The sequence below is a fragment of the Emys orbicularis genome, chromosome 8 (genome assembly GCF_028017835.1).
Source record: "Emys orbicularis isolate rEmyOrb1 chromosome 8, rEmyOrb1.hap1, whole genome shotgun sequence".
Lineage (NCBI taxonomy): Eukaryota > Metazoa > Chordata > Testudines > Emydidae > Emys > Emys orbicularis.
In genome coordinates this window covers 110,918,999-110,937,880 of record NC_088690.1, presented here as the reverse complement: position 1 = coordinate 110,937,880, position 18,882 = coordinate 110,918,999, and the positions used below count along the sequence as shown (strand labels likewise).

The 18,882-nt window shown below is 45.1% G+C and overlaps 1 protein-coding gene across 1 annotated transcript in view; it reads right to left on the bottom strand.

Moving 5' to 3' along the window:
* Window positions 1-607: 607 nt before the first annotated feature.
* Window positions 608-18,882, bottom strand: part of ITK (IL2 inducible T cell kinase) — a 40,329-nt gene continuing 22,054 nt past the window's right edge. Inside the window, exons 4-17 of the mRNA XM_065408998.1 lie at window positions 17,863-17,991; window positions 17,092-17,132; window positions 16,005-16,156; window positions 14,690-14,755; window positions 13,617-13,671; window positions 11,536-11,615; window positions 9,415-9,551; window positions 8,140-8,214; window positions 7,245-7,416; window positions 5,988-6,204; window positions 5,110-5,174; window positions 4,900-5,018; window positions 1,247-1,404; window positions 608-679 (exon numbers count right to left, since the gene is read on the bottom strand). Of these exons, the coding sequence (XP_065265070.1) occupies window positions 608-679; window positions 1,247-1,404; window positions 4,900-5,018; window positions 5,110-5,174; window positions 5,988-6,204; window positions 7,245-7,416; window positions 8,140-8,214; window positions 9,415-9,551; window positions 11,536-11,615; window positions 13,617-13,671; window positions 14,690-14,755; window positions 16,005-16,156; window positions 17,092-17,132; window positions 17,863-17,991 (1,538 nt within the window). The remainder of the gene's footprint in view (window positions 680-1,246; window positions 1,405-4,899; window positions 5,019-5,109; window positions 5,175-5,987; window positions 6,205-7,244; window positions 7,417-8,139; window positions 8,215-9,414; window positions 9,552-11,535; window positions 11,616-13,616; window positions 13,672-14,689; window positions 14,756-16,004; window positions 16,157-17,091; window positions 17,133-17,862; window positions 17,992-18,882) is intronic.

Genomic DNA, 18,882 nt, shown 5'->3' with positions numbered 1-18,882 from the left:
ACACCGTCTTAACCCTTCAACATACAGGATGCAATGGCTAAGCTCAGCCAGAACACTTGTCGGATCTGTGTGTCCTGGTCCCAGTTAATCCATCCATCCTTTTCTGCTCCAGACTGGCTGTGACACAGGCAAGTTTGGAAGCATCTGAAAGGTGCTTAGACAGAGAAGGTGGATGAGGTAATAATATCTTACATAGATCTCTCCTTGTCAGTGATGAGACACATTTCTCAAGGCAGGCTAAAGTTTCCTTTCATTTGGGTGCTTCCAGGGTTAAAATCACAATGCCAGATACCTGAGCTCTGAGGCCACACACTGATCCTTATTATCCTCATGAGAAATTGGCGTGTTGGGTCGTCTGGCTCTGGGATCTTCGCTAAATCATTGGGCTGGTTTGTGAGAGTCTTAAACCAAACGGCTGCCTCCATCTTCTCAACGTGGAGCTCTTGAAAAGGATTGGCCTGGCTGGAAGTTCAGGCCTCTGCCCCAACCTGGCTAGTACCATTATCTCTGGTAGGAGGGATTTTATTAATGCTTTCTGTAGGGAAAACTCTGTAGTCTGCCCACTCCAGCTTCTTGGTCAGCTTCACTCAGTGAGCCGGTGTCCTGCTTAAAGGTCAAATTCAGAGATCTCACTCAGCTGATAGAGCAGGATAGAGAAGGGGGGTCGGTCTTCTTTCCTCTGAGGGAGAAAGAAAAGAACAGCATTAAACTCCTACTTGAAAAGGGTTACAGGGTAAGAGAGAGAACCTTGTAACGGGCCAGAGGCTGAATGGGAACAAAGGTAGAATCAATTCTTAAAGGGGAAAAATAAAAGTGAAAATGTGACTGAAATCGTCATGGGAAGCAAATGTGACCTCGTGCGTTCAGGGCTGCTCTCCCTCTGATTTATGTCTCCTTTCTGTCAGCAGAGAAGTTGGCCCAATAATGGCTGACTGGCTTTGACTTCTGCCCTCTAAAGTGGGACCCGCAGGGTGTGTTCTTAACTGGCGTTAGCTAGCATGAGTTAAAATCCTAGTGAAGACAAGGCAGCTTGCAGTTGTTACATGAGTTAGTAGGTCAAGTTAAAGACCATGGTGGAGCCTAGGGTTTACTGTGACCTGTTAACTTGTGTGAAAACTACACACTGCTTTGTCCCTAGGATTTTGCCTCATGTTAGCTAATTCGAGTTAAGAACACACCATTTTTCCTAGTGAAGACAAGGGGGAAGGGATCATAATATCTTGCCTGCGTATGCTACAGTACTAACCGCGTTCCAGCAGCTGCTCATGAGCTCATACATGGCCTTGGAGGCCAGCTTGGGTTTATATAGCCGGAGTCCTGCATTGATTTCTTCCACCACCTCTGCGTTGGTCCGGTTTTCGTAAGGGATTTTGCCTTCGCTGAAGACCTCCCACATCAACACTCCTGAAACAAACAAAAAAGGAAATGGTAGTAAAGGAGCAACAGTGACCTGCCCAAAACATCCCTCCCCAACAGTTGATTTGAAGGGTCCTCAGCACCCCAATCAGCCCCCCCAAAGCCCACCATTTTAATCTGCTTTAACTCCCCATCCCTGAAGAGCCCAGGCTGTGGCCACCATTCTTCCAGCTGAGGCGCACTAGATCAGACTCCCCTCCGGATCACACCCACATCTCTCTCCCTCATCAGCCCGAAGAGTCGTTGAGACACAAGCCTTTCCTCATTCCCCCACCCATCCCACAGGAACCAAGCATGCTCTGTCTACAGCAGTTGAGTGAAGAAGAGCTGGGTTGAACTGCTCTACTTTGAGAGATTACTGTACCTGTTCCCTTCCATATGCTGACAGATTATGGTGACGGGGTGGGGGTGGGGACTATCTAGTGTTTAAGGCAGTTTAAAGAAATGGAAGTTAGGATTGTAAAGTACTATGAGATCTACTAATAATAAATGGAGATATCCTATCTCTTAGAACTGGAAGGGACCTTGAAAGGTCATCGAGTCCAGCCCCCTGCCTTCACTAGCAGGACCAAGTACTGATTTTGCCCCAGATCCCTACGTGGCCCCCTCAAGGATTGAACTCACAACCCTGGGTTTAGCAGGCCAATGCTCAAACCAAGGTATTATTATTGTGATTCTGCTCCCAGCTCACTCTTTGACTTATCACGTGACCTTAGGCAAGTCTCTTAGGGCCAGATTTGTAATGTTATTTAGATGCCTGACTCCCATTGAGAGCTGTAGGGTTTAGGCACCTAAATACATTTAACAATCTGACCCTTAGTCTTTCTGCAACTCAATGTCTGCATCTGTAGCCATGTGCTGGAAGGTGAGACTCCAGGACTGCTTTCCCCACTTGGTCAGATGGGCTTATTCACTTTCAAGGAACACTACAGCGTTCATTTGATCTCCCAGGCTTTGGAGATGAAGGTGAGTTAGCTGAAGGTGCACATAAGGTTCACAGAGGAAATGGAGGTATATATTCATCCTGAGAAGTGGAAGGGTAACGGAGAGCTCACTCTTCATTGCTAGTTTAGTTTGTATGATGTTTTTGCCTTTAATGAACTGCATCTAGGAGAGGCACATCTCCAGCAGCCATGACTGCAGTACCAGATGCCTGATTTAGTTCGTATTTTGACAAATGAGCAGGAGCAAAACTAGGAAATAAAATGTGAACAGGTCAAATTAGCCACCCGAGCCTCAGCTATGAGAACTGCTCACCAGAAGAGATGGCAAGTTGTCATGAACTGTGATGAATGCATGTGAAATTGCGATAGAATTTCTAAGGGAGTATGGTGCATATTTTACCTCCTCATGAATACCAAAGGAATTCACTGGGACAGAATATCAGAGGGAGTCAGCAAAAAAGAATGGCAGGAAATGTACGGTCTCATCTCACTTGGAGAAAGAAACAAAGATACACAAAGGCAGAGGAGGAGTGGGGTGGAAGAGAGACAAGCATAGGAAAATGACGACAAACTATGTTGCAGTCGTGTAGGGAGACCTTATAAATACAATGAACAAAAGTTATTTTGACTCTTGTCAGGGTTGATTCGGGCGGTCGCCTGATATGCCTGTGTGGCAGTACATGTGCATCTTGACTTGGGCTGCCAAGGAAGTTATAAAAAGGAGGGATTGATGTAGCCAGACAAAAGGATACATCTGGAATAAATACACGTCGCCTACAGCTTCATTTTTGCTCAACAAGGTCCAGTTCCCAGCACTGTTGATTCTTAAACAGGGAGAAGGGTGTCAGTATTTCAACCACACCAGACCACTCTTTAGCAGAGGGGATGCTGGGCCTGGCCTATGAGACTGGGTTTATTGCGAAATAACCAAAATATCTGAACTCCCCCAATGTGCAGGTTCCTAGAGTTGGGAAGTCAGTTCTCATGTCCAGTTCTTTTAGCCTGGTCACAGCAGGATGGTTTCAATCCCAACAGAGCAGATTAATGGTCTGTGGGTAATAGAGCACAAAGACTCCCAGGGACATGATGCCATGACATGACAGAGGAATCCTCTATGCAAACCCCGCTGCAGGGGAGATAATAAGTCAGACGGACATTCAACAGTGGCGTCTGCAAATTTCACAGAGGAGAGCCGTGCAATGCAAACAAGCCCCACAAATGTGTCATTCTATCTTTAGATAAAACTAAATCAACTTTCCCCAGCTTGGCTCTACAAAATACTGCAAATAATGTCAAACTACGCAAAAGTTGGTGGGAGCTGTATGGCCCTGAAAGGGGCAGTTTTAGATAGAAAATCCTCTCCTAACTTATTGTCCATACTCATTTCTGAATGGTTGAGTAGAAGAACATAAACCAAACCTGTCCTTCAAAGCACATTTCTCCCTGTGTCACAGCTCCACAATAGCCAGGATGCTGTAGGATGTCACGGTCAGTTCTATTATCAACTGTTATTCTTTCGGGTGTGTTTAATGAGGGATGACAGAATGATCAGCACTGTAGCCATAGCCCCATCCCCAAAACCTCCGGCTTGGATTTTCAAAGCTGCCTAAGAGATTGAGGCACCCAACTCCCACTGACAGTCTAATAACCATCCAACGGGGGTTCATAAACAAAATTACTTCAAACTACGTAGCGGGACAAAGTAAGGAGGAGATTCTTGAGCACACAATAGTTTGAGGCCCACTCCTGCAACATGTAGGCCTGGGCACAGTGCTTAATGTTCTGAGTAGCCTCCCTGACTTCAAGCCATGCACAGCACGTGGCATGGAGTCATTTTGCAGAGCCGGGATTCGCATGCTGGCTGGGAATCTGCCCAACCCTTTAGTGGCCAAGAGTGACATGCCATGGATTAGCCTTTGTTCGGACTGAGGTCATTGCCGTTAGCACTTTGAAAAACTGTCCAGTGGCTTTCTTAGGGGTGAGGGTGCAGAAGGGAGAGTTAGGAACAAATGCAAGTCACAGAGCGGCCCAGGAAACCTGAGAGCAGGTCAGGTGAGAAAAGAGCATGAAGGGAGAAGTAACGTTTTAGATGTACATAAAGCAAATGGCGCGAGCAGCGTAAATCTCAGGCGGCGGTGAGTTCTGAATAAAACATCATTGTCCAAGGCTGACATAGCATAGGCTCCACTCCTGTTCCCTTACAGTTCCCTGTCAGTGCACCTCCATTCTCATCTTGGACACTCCACGTGTAGCAGCCCCGGGCCTCCTGAACCTGAGACAGTACCTGGAGCTGCAGTACTGCAAAGGTGAAGCAGGTTGGATTTGCAGTACCCCACAAAGCCTAACTAGTTTATTGTTCTTTCTCCTTTGTCCTGAGAACAAAGGATTTAGTGCCCCTGCAGTCTTTATGCAGACAAAAGACCCACGGAATCCAGCAAGTGTTCTGCCGGAATAAGGGCTTCCCTTCAGGATCAAGCTCCCGGTGATTATCCGATTTGCAGCTTACTGAATTTCCCCCGTTCTGATAAAAGGTTCTTACCAAATGACCAGACATCAGACTTGGTGCTGTAGTTGGAGTAGGAGAAAACCTCTGGGGCAGACCATTTGACTGGGAATTTGGTGCCCGTGGAGCTAGTGTACTGATCATCAAGGACATACCTGGAACAGACAAAGAGCAGAGCATGCTCAGTGACACGCAGTGTTAAAGCTCAGGTGTCACATTTCATAGGCCACACACATGCTACGTTACCTCGACATTCCAAAATCCGACACTTTGACGACTTGGGATTCTCCTACCAAACAATTCCGAGCTGCCTGCAAAAAAGGGAGAAATACAGGAAGATCATTAGTACTTAAGGTTTCTCTGCTGTGATTCATTCCCTTGTCCTCTTATAGACAAACGATATTTAAAGAACTGCTTAATTTCCCCATAGAAATGTTGTCTAGCTGAGCAATGTGGAGAGTAAAAGTGACATCGCATAGTGAGATGGGGTCAGACAATTTAAATGCTAAAATTTCCAGTTCAGTTTAACTTCAGTGCTTCCCTGTTGTTAAGAAAGTCCTACATGGGGAAGTTTGACCTGTAGTTTGCTCAGCTCTTTTATTTCTCCATCCATTAAAAATTCAGGCAACTACCCACTGACCCAGATGCTGTCTAAGCTTGGGTTAGCCAAACAATCGATAACTATCCCTCCCCCCCTTTTATCAGAACGGAGCTGGAGTTAGCAGTGAGGGGAAGAGGCAGCACAGGAGAGGGTGGGTCTTTGCCCCCTGCCTCCTCCCCCAAATGCAATTCTAGGCCTCCAGCAAAGGAGAGTAGACAGGGCCCCAGAGGATGCCTCTTCCACTAGAGTGCTTCCCTCACTCCCTGCTATTTCATAGTCTCCTCTGGGCTTAGCACGCACTCAGGCTCAGCCAAAAGCCACTGGGCCGATGCAGGGAACAATTGGGGGTGAAAATGCCTTGTATAGGCTAATCCAGACTGCTCTGCAATGAGGAGAGATGGCAGATCCTCCTCCAACAGATACACGGGAGGGTGAGGGAGCTGAAATGAGGCAAGGGGGAAATCCCAAGACATTAACCAATCCTGGCTGGCTCAGAGAACAAGACAGTTTACGGGGGACATACCAGGTCTCTGTGAATGACAGAATCCTGCTCCAGATAAGCCATCCCTTCACACACATCTTGGCACATCCCTAAGAGAGTTTCCTTGGAGAAGCTGCCCCGCTGGTTTCTGAGGTAATCCGACAAACAGCCATGCTCCATGAACTCAAACACCAGGCATATGGGAGCCTGTTCCATGCACACGCCATACAGCTGGACTAACTTGGGATGAGAGAGCTTCCTGCATGGAACAAAAGGAATGTGGGGGAGAGGAGAGTGAGGTGGGCTCATAGGATCTGCAATCGCTCACAGAAATTATCATAAATATATGCTCCAACCACTATACAGTAACAAACCTTGTTAGTGTCACTGCAACCTTCCCTATGCTAAGCGTAAGCAGCTCTTGCTGTGAGATGGACAAGTGTGAACATAAAAGAGGGAATTTAGGGGCGGATTCTAACATCACACTAGTTCAGCACTGATGTATCAACATTGACTTCAACAGAGTTATTCTGGATTTACACCGATGTAAATGAGATCAGAACCAGGCTATCGAAGACTCAATGTATGTGACAAAAGTCTAATGGTGCGAATCAAGGCATCCCAGCCTCCACACCCTTCCTGCCCTTCCTTTTACATACGCACTTTACAATTACCTAATACATTTGTCTTTTCAATATGGTCACACTCACATTCAACGTGAGGACACAGATGTATGGTCAGAAAAATATAGCACAAGACTTGCTGACACATTCTGTGCACCCAAAACCCCCCCAGGAACAACTGGTCCAAAAAGGTGGTGTTTTTTCCATGAACACGTTCAAATAAAATGGATGTTGTTCTGTTTTTTGTCAAAAAAGCACAAAACAAAAATTCGGATTGCCAAAAATCGAAAATTGTTTGGGTTTTTTTTTTCAACAAAAGCCAAAAAAGTTTAAATGAAATTTCTTCTTGTGGCAGTTTTTGTCAAAAAGCCATTTTTTGTCCAGAACCCCACATCCCTGTTATGAAGATACAGTGATCTAGCAGGACATTTGGGGTATTGGTAGAAGTATAGACACATTCTCTCACACTAAAAGTTCCCCTGGCCAGTAACTGCTACAGCACATGCTTTTATACACATCTTTCTAATAAACAAGCCAGCATCTAAGCACAGTTTAGTTTACATGATATTTTTTTAATGTTTCAATAGGGTGCTCTGAACCTTGGTTGGGTTTATTTTTTCTGTCCTTCTGAGCATGCCCACAATATATCAGCTGAGAATACAGAGTGGCCACTTACATCATGACTTGGGCCTCCTCAATAAAGTCCTCTTCTGACATTGCTCCTTCGCGAATGGTCTTTATAGCGACTTTAGTCTGATCCAGCCAGTAGCCAAGATGGACCAGCCCAAACTGACCGCTGCCAATCTCCTGCACAAATGTTAGCTCCCAAGGATTTATGACCCATTTTCCTGTTAACAGTAAGGGGACAAAAGGAGTAAAGCTCTACCAGTAACTTCTGAGGAAGGATGGACTTGCAGGTAAGGCACTGAACTAGGATTCAGGTGATCTGCTTCTGCCTGGGTAATTTTGGGCAAATCACTTAACCTCTCTGTACTCCACTTTGCCATCTGAAAACCTGGGATAATAATTATTCCTTTTTCCCACCCGGTGTCTGTCTTGTCTATTTAGACTGTAAATTCTTCAGGGCAGGGACAATCTCTGCATATGAATATATGCAGTACCTAGCAAAACTGGGCCTTGATGTCAGTTGGAGCCTCTAGGAATTACAATGATGACGATAACAATAATATTACTGTAGGAAACAATGTACAACAACAATGGGCCCATCACATGGCCCCCAACTCTCACAGATGGCAGCATCACAGGTTACTTGGGAAGATGAACGGTCTTGCTTCTGCACTCACTTCAGTATTTAATATTGACTTAAACAGGACTGGAAGCTATTCAGGAGGCTCCTTTAATCGACAATGTGCCTGTTGTGGTGCTTACAAGTTCTTTCAAAGTCTTGTCATCTCTCTTGGAAATGTCTGAGTGTAAAGACTTGGAAACTGCCAGTTACTGCTGGGAGGTCTCCATAAGGAGATTCAGGCTCACAGAGCCAACCTGCGCTCCGGGGGATGAACATGCTATCTCAAGGCAAGAGAAGTATAGGCAAGGGAATAACTCCTTACCGTAGCTCAGACCTGCAGTGATAGGGGCCTTTTCTCTCCAGGAACAAACAGCGTACCGCAAACGAGTGACGAGTCCTGGATCACGGAGGAAAATATGGGCCCCAGGTTAGTGCAGCTGACTAACATGGTGCAAAAAGTGCAAAGGTCATATACCACCATAGCAATGTCTGATCATTGGAAACTGGCAAAGAAATGAATGACAGTAAATGTGTACCAGTCCATGCAAAAGCTACCTTTGGGAGGTCCGAGGTAGGTGTTTTAGTATTTTGTACTGGATTAAAAGGTACTGGGACACTTGCCATTGTGTCCTCAGTCAGGGTTGCTGAATCAGAGAATGTGTATGTGACGCTTTGCTAGAGCAGAATGTGGAAGGGTTTGCATAGTCTTCATTAAAGTCACTGGAAAAGTTTGGGGCAGGTGTTAGGGAAATATTCTTAACAGCAAGAGCAACTATGAAATTTACAACCACAAAAGGTGCTCCAAGTGCTCCACTTCAGCTCGTCAAGAAGGGATTTGGTACAATGTCGGTCAGCAACGAGGTACTGTACATATAATGAGTAATTCTGCAAAAAGCAGATTGAATGACCCAACTGGTGACCCAAGCTGGTCTTTTATTTCTAACCCTAGTGTTTTCTAGAAATAACTTTCTATTCTTAGAGAAGCACGAATTGAGACGTCCTGCTCTGAGGGCATTAGCTGTTGTCAGTGCATTGCAGTGACTGCTCAATCCCACTTGGTGGCAGCCGAATCTCTGTTCGTGTCAAGGGTTGTGACTTCCTGTCTGCTCGAAGGAAGCAGTTTCCGATCTACATCAGCCAGAACCTTCATTTTTGCTCAGTCACTAAACAGGCGCTACGTAAATTAGACGTCTCCATTATCTGATGTTTGATTTCTGCTGCAATATCATGTGGTACCTGATATTTAGAGGCCATCTTTCATGCACAAGGCATCTCTGTGAGCTTTGTAATGTCAAAGGGTGGATACAGGCAGTACAGGGGCTGTGTACTGTATGCCAGTGCAGCCACTATGAAATCTACAGTAGATCACACACTGCCTTAGACATTAGAACCTGCTGCAGTTGAGAGGTAATGTTAGAAACTATGTTGAGATTAACCCTTTACTGTCATCAGAAAGTGTCATGGGATCTTTAGCCTCCCCCTAAACAGCTGCCAGAAGTGAGACAGAAAGGGACTCACTCAACTGAGCATTTCATCTTAAGAGCAGAAGTCCTGAGAGCCTTCACTCTTCCCAACTGCATGGGAAAACAGCACTCACCTGCTGCGTTGTGCTGGTGGTAGTTGATGAGTTCGGGGATGGAGTCAAACACGTGCTTTTCTGCCAAGTAATACCGCTTGGGGTTCTCATCAGTCTCTTTGATGTGATAATGCTTGATAACTGGGTTGTTGTCGTTGCTGAAAAAGAAGACATATTCTGTAAGAATAAGAGGCAGCAACAAAACCCCAGAAGTAGGGGAGACGAAGGGAAGAGGCAAGAGCAGTCTCACACTGCCAAGATTTTCGTAATTGTTCTGTGCCTGAATTTCTGTAACATTTGGCGGCACCTGGGGGAAAAAAGTCCACGGAATACAAGGTGTCAACAGAGCTTTGCATCTACATAGCACGACATAAGCCATGTGTTGGTTAAACCTTCTTTCTGCTCTTCTTCCTGGAGTCAAGATTACAAATATCCATAGCAGAATCCAACAATTTGGAAAAGTATGTTTGTGACCCAGGATTCCCAGGGGTGTGCTGTAATGTATTAGAATTGTAAATGGTGTGTTCTGTTACTCCCTAGCATGGAGACCTGCCCTTTGACGGCAGGAAGAAGAGGTTCACCTTTAAGGGAGAAACGCAAAGCTAAGATGAAACCTGGAGCTCACAAACAGGGCGTGGAGAAACTCTGCCTTTGGGTCTAACTAAGATGTCCCCCTGCACACAAAGGGAAGAACCTGCAGCTGCTGAATTAGTGGGCTAATTTTAAGCCTACCAATGGGGCAGACAGCCATTATATTGAAAGGGGAACAAGAGGGGTGAGCTACAAAAATCAACAAAACCACCTGCTTGCTTATTCACTCTCTCACTTCCCCGATAGCCTCACCTGTACAGACAGAGAGGTCTCACTTGTGGTATTGGGGACGCAATGTTGCCAACCTCACAGCTGGAATTTTAGCAAATCACCTGAGACAAGTAGCCCCGAATAGCCTTTACAGCACCCCAGCAGGGTCCATATGGGGCAGTTACGGTGCAGCACCGCCATGTCCACACAGCCACAGGGGAACCTCAGTATGGAGCTTCACCCCTTGGGGACAGGACCGTGTGAGGCATGGGGCTGGCCCTGATGGGAAGCTCTACCTCCTAGAGCCTGAGAGAGGAGAGCCCGACAGAGTGAGTGCAGGGGCTGGCTCCAGCATGGAGCCCTGCCTCTGAGAGCCTAGCAGCTGCTGCTGGTGCGCTCTGCACGCACACCCCTCTAATGCGCTGGTGCTTTGCCGCCACACCACCACCATCACCTAGACAAGGCGACAAGCCCTAGTAACGTCCCCCAGATTTCAGCACAGGGAACAATCTGCATCCCAAAAAGTCGCCTGTCACCGATTCCAGGTATTTTGTCATGGAGGCCTTCAAAAACTAGCCCAACTGGTGAAAAATCACCCTTTTTGGCAACACTGCTTTAAGGGCTGAGCTTCCCAGACAAAGAGCTCTTTTTCTTAGGCAAGCTGGTTGCACCTGGACAGAGACTAAGGTGCAAGCACCTTAAGCGCTGAGTGATCACTGAACCAGCACCTGGTTCCAGTAGCGAAGAGGAACTACGAAGATACCCTGCGTGGAAGAATGCAGCAGCTAAAAGCCCCACCAGAGCTGAAACTCTCTGGAAATGTGGAAACCAACTGGAGAAGGCCGAAGGAGCACGGCACTCTACAGACCACCACAGCCAGGAGCTCTCAGAGAATGGGCTGTGAGCATAATTATCGCTACTGCTGCTTTTTGACACTAGGCTTTCTTCTTCATTATCAAAACCTTTTCTGCTAGTGGCATGTTGTGTCTATTCTGTATAATCCCCTTGTAGGCCGTGATTCTGTAAATACTTAGGGGACTAGCTTTGCACATGTGTACTACCCTGGGATCAATGAGACTATCCATATGCGTAAAGCGGTGTGCGTACGTGTTTGCAAGAGCACAGCCATATTTGTGTTTTCGCCAATGTATGTTGCTCTGTGTAGGGCAGTTTGCCAGACCTCTATGCCTGCAGGTGTTCATCCCTCTTTTTCAGAAGCATTATGGTTCTCCCTGAGTTCTTCCTTTAGGAGCAGAAGTGACTCTGGATGTTCAGACTCCCACATAAGTTGCTGGCTGAAGCCACTTAATCAATGCAGAAACCTGCTGAGCTCAACTGTACCTTAATGCCTTGGTGAAAACGGAGACCGTGTACATGCCAGGCTGCCTCGAATCTCTCACCATGAAGGCACCTTCCTTACCCTGCACCAAGAGTAGAAGGAAGAAGGGAGGTTAGATGCACAGTATGAGTAGAAACAGGTTGGGGGTATGTCACTTTACTACATGTCTGTGAGCGCCAAGCACAATGGGGCTCTGTCCTTGACTGGGACTCCACGTGCTACTGTGATACAACTGATTAATAATAATAACAACCCCTTTGATCAATGAGACTTGGAGCATGTATCTGGCATGAGTTGCTCTGAACACTTCTTGCCCTCCCTCTCACCATTCATGATGGGAAATGCTGGCCAAAAGTCGCCCACATGCAGAGCCACACGTTCTGAAGGAGCTCGAACAGCTAACCGTCATTGAGACAAATATGCCTCAGCTACAACCCACAGTGCAGTCACGCTGGTGTGAGAAACAGGAGAAATTAGCTCCCTGAGCAGCACCTGGACGCCTCCCGTAGGAGTTTATAGGAAATTTTCAAAACACAAACCCAGCTCACACAGGTTTTTATTTCCACCAAAATGCCATTTTTCAGAGAAACAAAACCTTGCTCTTTTGCTCTGCTGTTACTAGAACTGGTCAGAAAATGGGGTTTGGTTTAATGGAGAAAATTCTGACAAGTTATTTTTTCCTCTTTTCACTGAAATTTACTTCGGTAAAATATCAGAAACTGAAATGTTCTGGTGTTCAGCCAAAACATTTCAGTTTCGGGGCGTTCAGTGTTTTGATGAAACAGCAAAAATTTCTGTGGAAAGCAGAAACTTTTTTAAAACAAATTTTGTTTAGTTGAAACCCCAGTTTTCCTTTCACTATCAGTTATGAAGGAAAACGTTTGACCAGTACTTGTTATTATGGAGCATCTGTTTGGAAAGGGAAGGTGCTCACACAAAAGCTATGGAGAGGCAAGGAAAGTTTTTTATTATTTTGAAACATGTTTGGCCCTTTCCTTATACCACACTCTGGGTGACAGCAGGCACAGAAATACAGGAGGAGCTTAGGATAGCCCGGGCAACCCACAGGATCTTTTCCATATTTGTCATTAATTAAATATTAGAGACAAGGTGAGTGAGGTAATATCTCTTATTGGACTAACTTCTGTTGGTGAGAGAGAGAAGCTTTCGAGCCACACAGAGCTCTGCTTCAGGTTGAGCGCTGTGTGGCTCCAAAGCGTGTCATTCTCAACAACAGAAGTTGGTGCAATAAAAGATATTACCTCACCTGCCCTGACTCTCTAATATCCTGGGACCGTTACAGCTACAACTACGCTGCATGCATGAATTAAACATTGTTATTCATTTGACACCATACTGTTTCCCTGGAAAATGCAGAGGGACATTCTCTTTGTGATGCTGGTGGCACTATTATGGATATGTCCGTGGGCGTTTTCCAGGAGGAGATATCACCTGAACTCTTTCTGCAAGGGCTATGCAGAGTCATGTGGTGTAGCTAAGCCACCTCCCTTCCCACCAACCATGGAAAACTTGGAATAACAAAAACCATATTTAGAATACAGAAATGTGGCCAAATGTGCTCATGAGAACGAGCGGCCTGAGGTGTTTATTGACACTAGCTTTAGGTTGCCAGCTGACTTTGGCAGGCACTTGCATGGAGCCCCATTGGGGATCTGCATAGGTGGAGGGGTTCACTCATGAGGACCCCTTTTCAGGATTAGGGCTGTAGAGTGGGCAGGAGCTGTATGAATTTCCCCTGCAGAGCTCTGCCATGGCACCTCACTCCTGACCTGCAGACCACTCCTTGCAATTCCAGCCCAGGGCCCCATGTCAAGCGGAGACCGCCAGCCAAGCTCAATTATGGGGTATATGGAGAGACAAATGTTTTGTAGGGACTAACTCCAGACCAACAAACTCATCGACATTGGCAACCAGGAATCCAGGCCTCTGGAGGCAAAATAGAATTCCTTAACCCACTGGGAGTCAGCTAACTTCCTTCCTCATATGCAATATCTTTAAGCAAATTGGAGTCTAAACAAACTCATTGCTTTCCAAATTCATTCAAAAAGTAACACCACTTTACCTCATCTTTGAGGAGTATTTCTGCTTTGCTTCTGCTGATATTCTTATTGTACCATCTGAAAGCATCAAAAAGACTCAGTCAGCAATTCCAGGCTATTTGGACCAATCATCATATATTGCCTTGTTTAGCTTGCATAAACAAAGCCATTTTTAAAATGTCAGTGAGCAACTTGCAGCATAACAATGAAGAAAATATACCATGGAACTGCCAATATTTGCTATGAATTAATATTCATGTCTTTAGATTGCCAGTTAACTCAAGGGACGTAATACATTTTGTAAAGGCTAATATCAAGCCTATAAAGTAGGGCCAGTCAAAAATGTTTCATGGAAAAGTATTTTTGATGGAAAAATATCTTTGAATTATATGAAAACTTTCAAGAAAATGTTTCCATCATTTATATTTTCCTGATGGTTTTCAATGAATCGGTTTGAACAATTAGTTTCCTTTTGATTTGAACCGAAACAAAAACGTGTGTTTTGGGTTTTGTGGGATTTTTCCCCTTCCCCTCCGCCCACTCCCTTTTTTAATCTCAAATCATTTCATTGACAACAATCTAAAATGTAGGGAAAACTTTCGCCCCAAACAAAAATATTTGGTTTTGTGCAAAATTTGTCCACGGAAGAAAATTCCCATTTTTAACCAGCCCTAGTTTTATTAATAATAGGAAAGAGTTACTGACTTGAACTAACATTATCACTGCATCAGAAGTATAAAATGAGACTGTCCAAGAATAACATCAAGGGTAAGGTCAGAATGCTGCAGTTCCCTATTCATTTGTGTGATGTTACAAGACAGGCTCACAGGACCTGATTCCACTGTCTTCTAACTAGTATGATCATATAGGTCTGTTCTGTGTGGCTGTCAAACATTACCCAAGTGTCATAATGACTACACAAGGTGCAAGACAGTGGGACTTCAGGCTCACTGACTCAGCGGTAGCTGTAATATTAATACTACCTAGTTCTTATATAGTACTTCTCATCACTAGATCTCAATGCACCTTACAAAGGAGGTTAGTATCAATGCCCCTGGAGCTGTCAGGGCCCATGAAACAAGTTCAAGCTACTTACTCGTATATTTGCAGGTTGTCTGGTGATTTTTCCACCAGGTAACTGCTTGGTACATATCCCTCGTGACTGTTAAAAGGAGATTAGGATGTTAATATATCAGAAAGCCAGGAGTTTCTTTGTACATGTACTGTCAGCTGTGAAAACTTTAGTCTGTAGGAAACCTCACTCCATGCTCTGTATTTGCTTGTTGTTTTTAAGGGATGCCAGCCAAAAATTAATCTAGACAAAAATTAATTTGTAAGGAGCTGATGTAGCATATTCCCTCCACCCCAGCTGAAAAGGAGTGTTCTGGAGGATTTGTGAATGTAAGGGGAGTACCTACGGCACAGTTAGAACTGTTTGAGAAATCTTCCAACAAAACATTGGTTTGTTGGAAAACGCCAGTTTGTTGAAACAGAAACTGTTTATGGGAAAGGGTTGGTTTTTAACAAATTTCCCATTTTAAAAACAATTTGAAAGAAGTTTCAAAACTGTCAAAACGTTCCATTTCAACGTTGTTCCAAAGAGAAAACGTTCTGGTTTGGGGTAGGAACGACTTTTCATTGCAAAATGTAACTTAACTGATAGTAAAAAAAAAAATGAAATGTTTTGACATCATCAAAACAAAACTATTCAACTGGCCCAATCTGATTTTTTATTTTGTTCATGCAAATTTTTGAGATTTTGACTTTTCATCCTGATTTGGGATGGGAAAAAGTTTCAAAACCTCACAAATTCTCATGAGACAGGAAAACCGTCTCCCATCCAGCCGTAGGCACAGTGCTCCATGCAGTTACACATGGCTCTGTGCTCAGGGCTGCGGCTAGTTCTTACTCACACATAGACCCAGCGTTTCAGTTGAATTACTCATTTTCAGCTAGGGTTATGGAACCAGGCTGCTTGGGAGCTGCAGGGTTAATATGATTAATTCAGCTAGTTTAAAACTGTTCTGTGCTGTAACCTGGAGAATATTATCCTGAAAACACTGGAGCTAAGTGGCTTCTGCTTCCTGTTTGGGCTTTATTCTCTGCAGGCTTTGCAGAATTCTGGTTTCCAAAGCTGTAGGCCTGTGTTGCCAGCTGTGGGTTGGTATGAAAATGAATGTGTTTTAATGAAAAGGCCAGATTCCATATACATAAGCATTTCCTAATGCTACCTTTTCCATTAGTTGTTCCACTGAAGTCAATGGGACCCCTCCTCGAGGAAGGTGCTACTCAAGGTGAGTAAGGGTACCAGAATCTGGTCCTCAGCCATTTTTTTATTGAGTGTGTTTTGTGATGGACGCACACAGCAGATTTACAGATGACTTAGGCGCTGCTAGGACAAAGGTACCTACCCATTCTTATCCTGAACCATCCACCAATGATCCTCAGAGTTGTCGAGAACGTAGTACTCCTCACCGCGCTGTAAGGTCAGCTCCTGGGGATTCTGAACCTTGTAGTCATATATGGCCATTGCTAAAGCATCCTTGGGATCTAGCAACAACCTCTGCAAAAAAGGAAAACGATAACCAGGCTCAGAATTTATAGCCACAAAAATAAAGGGCAAGGAGCCATTAACTGCTAAGTCGGTGAAATGTACCCTCCATAGTGGATCTCATCTTCTCGATGGTGGGAAATGTACATGGGAAAATGATTGAGTCTCTAGGCCCCTGGTGGGGGATGCTGGGATCACTGAGGCTAGGTCTACACTGCAGCGGGGGTCCGACCTAAGATACGCAACTTCAGCTACGTGAATACCGTAGCTGAAGTTGCGTATTTTAGGTCGGCTTACCTGGCGGTGAGGACGCGGGAAAGTCGACCGCTGCCGCGCTGCCGCCGACTCCGCTGCCGCCTCCTGCCGAGGTGGATTTCCGGAGTCGACGGCAGAGCGATCAGGGATCGATTTTACCCCGTCTTCACTAGACGCGGCAAGTCGATCCCCGATAGACCGATTGCTACCCGCCGGATCGGCGGGTAGTGAAGACAAAGCCTCAGAAATTCCCAGCCCTTCTGGACAACAGCAACCCCGGCTGCCTGGGGAAGGAGCAACATGAGGACGGGTTATCAGTGCTGCTGAGCTTGTCAACCTTTGACGTGGAATAAGCGTGAAGTGTTTCAGTGTGGGGGTGACTGAGCAGAACGGTGCTCCTGCTGCTCTCGCAACAACGCAAAATATTGCACAGCGGCTGTGCATTTGTGAAGCGAAACTGCAACTTCCTGAGCAAACTTAGCTCCTAACATGGTGCTGCTCATACACAGTTTGAGAAAGACAAAGGTGAAAATCCAAGAGAAGCGCGGAATCCAGGAAGAATCAGGGGCGTGCTAATCTCTTTGCACAGAATAGTGCACTGAACAGCAATGACCCCTAAATGGGGCATTTCCCCCGGTGCAAGTTAATCAGACAAGCCACTGCTGAGGCTTCTCCTGCCTCGCTGCACTCACCCAGTTATCTTCAGGAGTGGGAGGAAGAGGCTTCTTGGAGGCTGAAATGAAATGAAGTAAATTAATTTGGAACCAATCTAGACAAAACCAGAGAAGCATATCAGGGAGCCGTGTAAGTGGCGTCGAAATGGCTGAGGTATAGAGAAGACAACCTAATTTCAGAATAACAAGGCTTGGCTCCTTATTGCTGTTGGGATAAGAAGTAAAAAAAGACCCTCACACTTGCATAGCATCTTTCAACCAGAAGAACTCGACCTGAAGGTGTTGTATGGGGGTTGCCCAGGCAGCAGTGGAAAGCAGCTGTTGGTAGAATGCAACGTTTGTTTCCCCCTAGCAGCACTATACAGCCAATTCAGAAGAGGAAGTGGAGAATAACTTTCTCAGCTGAAACCACAGGGCAAATGGAGGTAGAACAAAATAAAATATGATTTTGCCATGACACAGGAGCAAACTCCCTTCTCTTGAGAGAATTGACCTGGGTCATTTCCTGATCACAAGTGGTCAGCACCTTGGTTTTACACCTCATTCAAAGGACAGCACCTAACACCCTGGTGAGGTAACTGGGTCCGTTTTAATTCAGAGGAAAGAATACCATTTAAAAAGGATGATAGGAAAACGAGGATAAGGCACATCCTGGGAAGGTGGCACCATTTCTCTTCCCTGGAAATGTAGCACAGTATTCTTCAGTGCTTTCTACAAGGTGGGATGAATTTTACTGTTGCTTGGCATAGACATATCGAAGACTGAGAACATTTGTAATGAATCCCATACCGTCCTTGGTGGGGTCATATTCTATACACCCGGCTGCCAGCTTCTCTGTCTGGGCACAGCATCTCCATCTCCCATCTATCCAAAAATTTGGATGATACTTCGGCACCAAATTGTTGTTGTTCCTGGTTTCTGAAAGAAGTCAGGAAATGTTTTGTTTTAAAAAGGATTTATACTACAAACTGAGGTATGTGGCACTGACGCGAGCTCTGATAACGACCAGTGGAAGTGAGTAAAAATCATCCGAATTTCAAGGAAAATTGTTTTCCCTCAGTCAAAGGGTATGAACGCTGATGACAACCCTCTTTTTGTGAGTATCTTCAGCCAGCTGTGTTGAAATGTTCTACTTTCTCACGTAAGGAGTGTATGATACAAATAACCCTGATTAACATGAATAGAAGTTATGCAATTGCACAGGGGAAGACTAGAACCTTAGCAAAGTGTTTCTCTTTAAATTCTTAACAACAAAGGCAAAAAAAAAGCACTCGTAAAAAATAGAAAACCTGACATAGCAGGTAGCAAAGATGTTTATAAGAGACCACAACTGTACCGCATGTATAGGATACAGTCAGTTACTACTGTTGGCTCAGTTACAGTATTAGCTGTATGGCTCAAAATTGGCATTTAACATTTAGCATTCACATGCTTAAATACCCATCTGACTGTCCTCGTGAGGGATTAAAGGTCCCATGTTTGAAATTAGTGCTCTCTGTGTAAAAAAACTTTTTACTATTTAAAAAGAAAATCTGCAGGCCTGCATCACCCGGGCCTGTTAAACTGCCCTGTGAAGATGAAGTTATGAAATGTTTAACTAAAGGAAGTGCTAAAGCGGAGCGCTAGCAATAGCAGCCTCTTGCAAAGTAAATGATTGCAGAGTAAATGCAGGAACAATGCACTTCATAGCAAGGCCAAATGTTTCCCCAATAAATGGAACACTCCCCTCGCATTGCAACAGCCTGTGTTATAAACCAGGAAAAGGTTAACGGGAGGGCTGGTGCAATCCGTGTTACTAAACAAGACCTC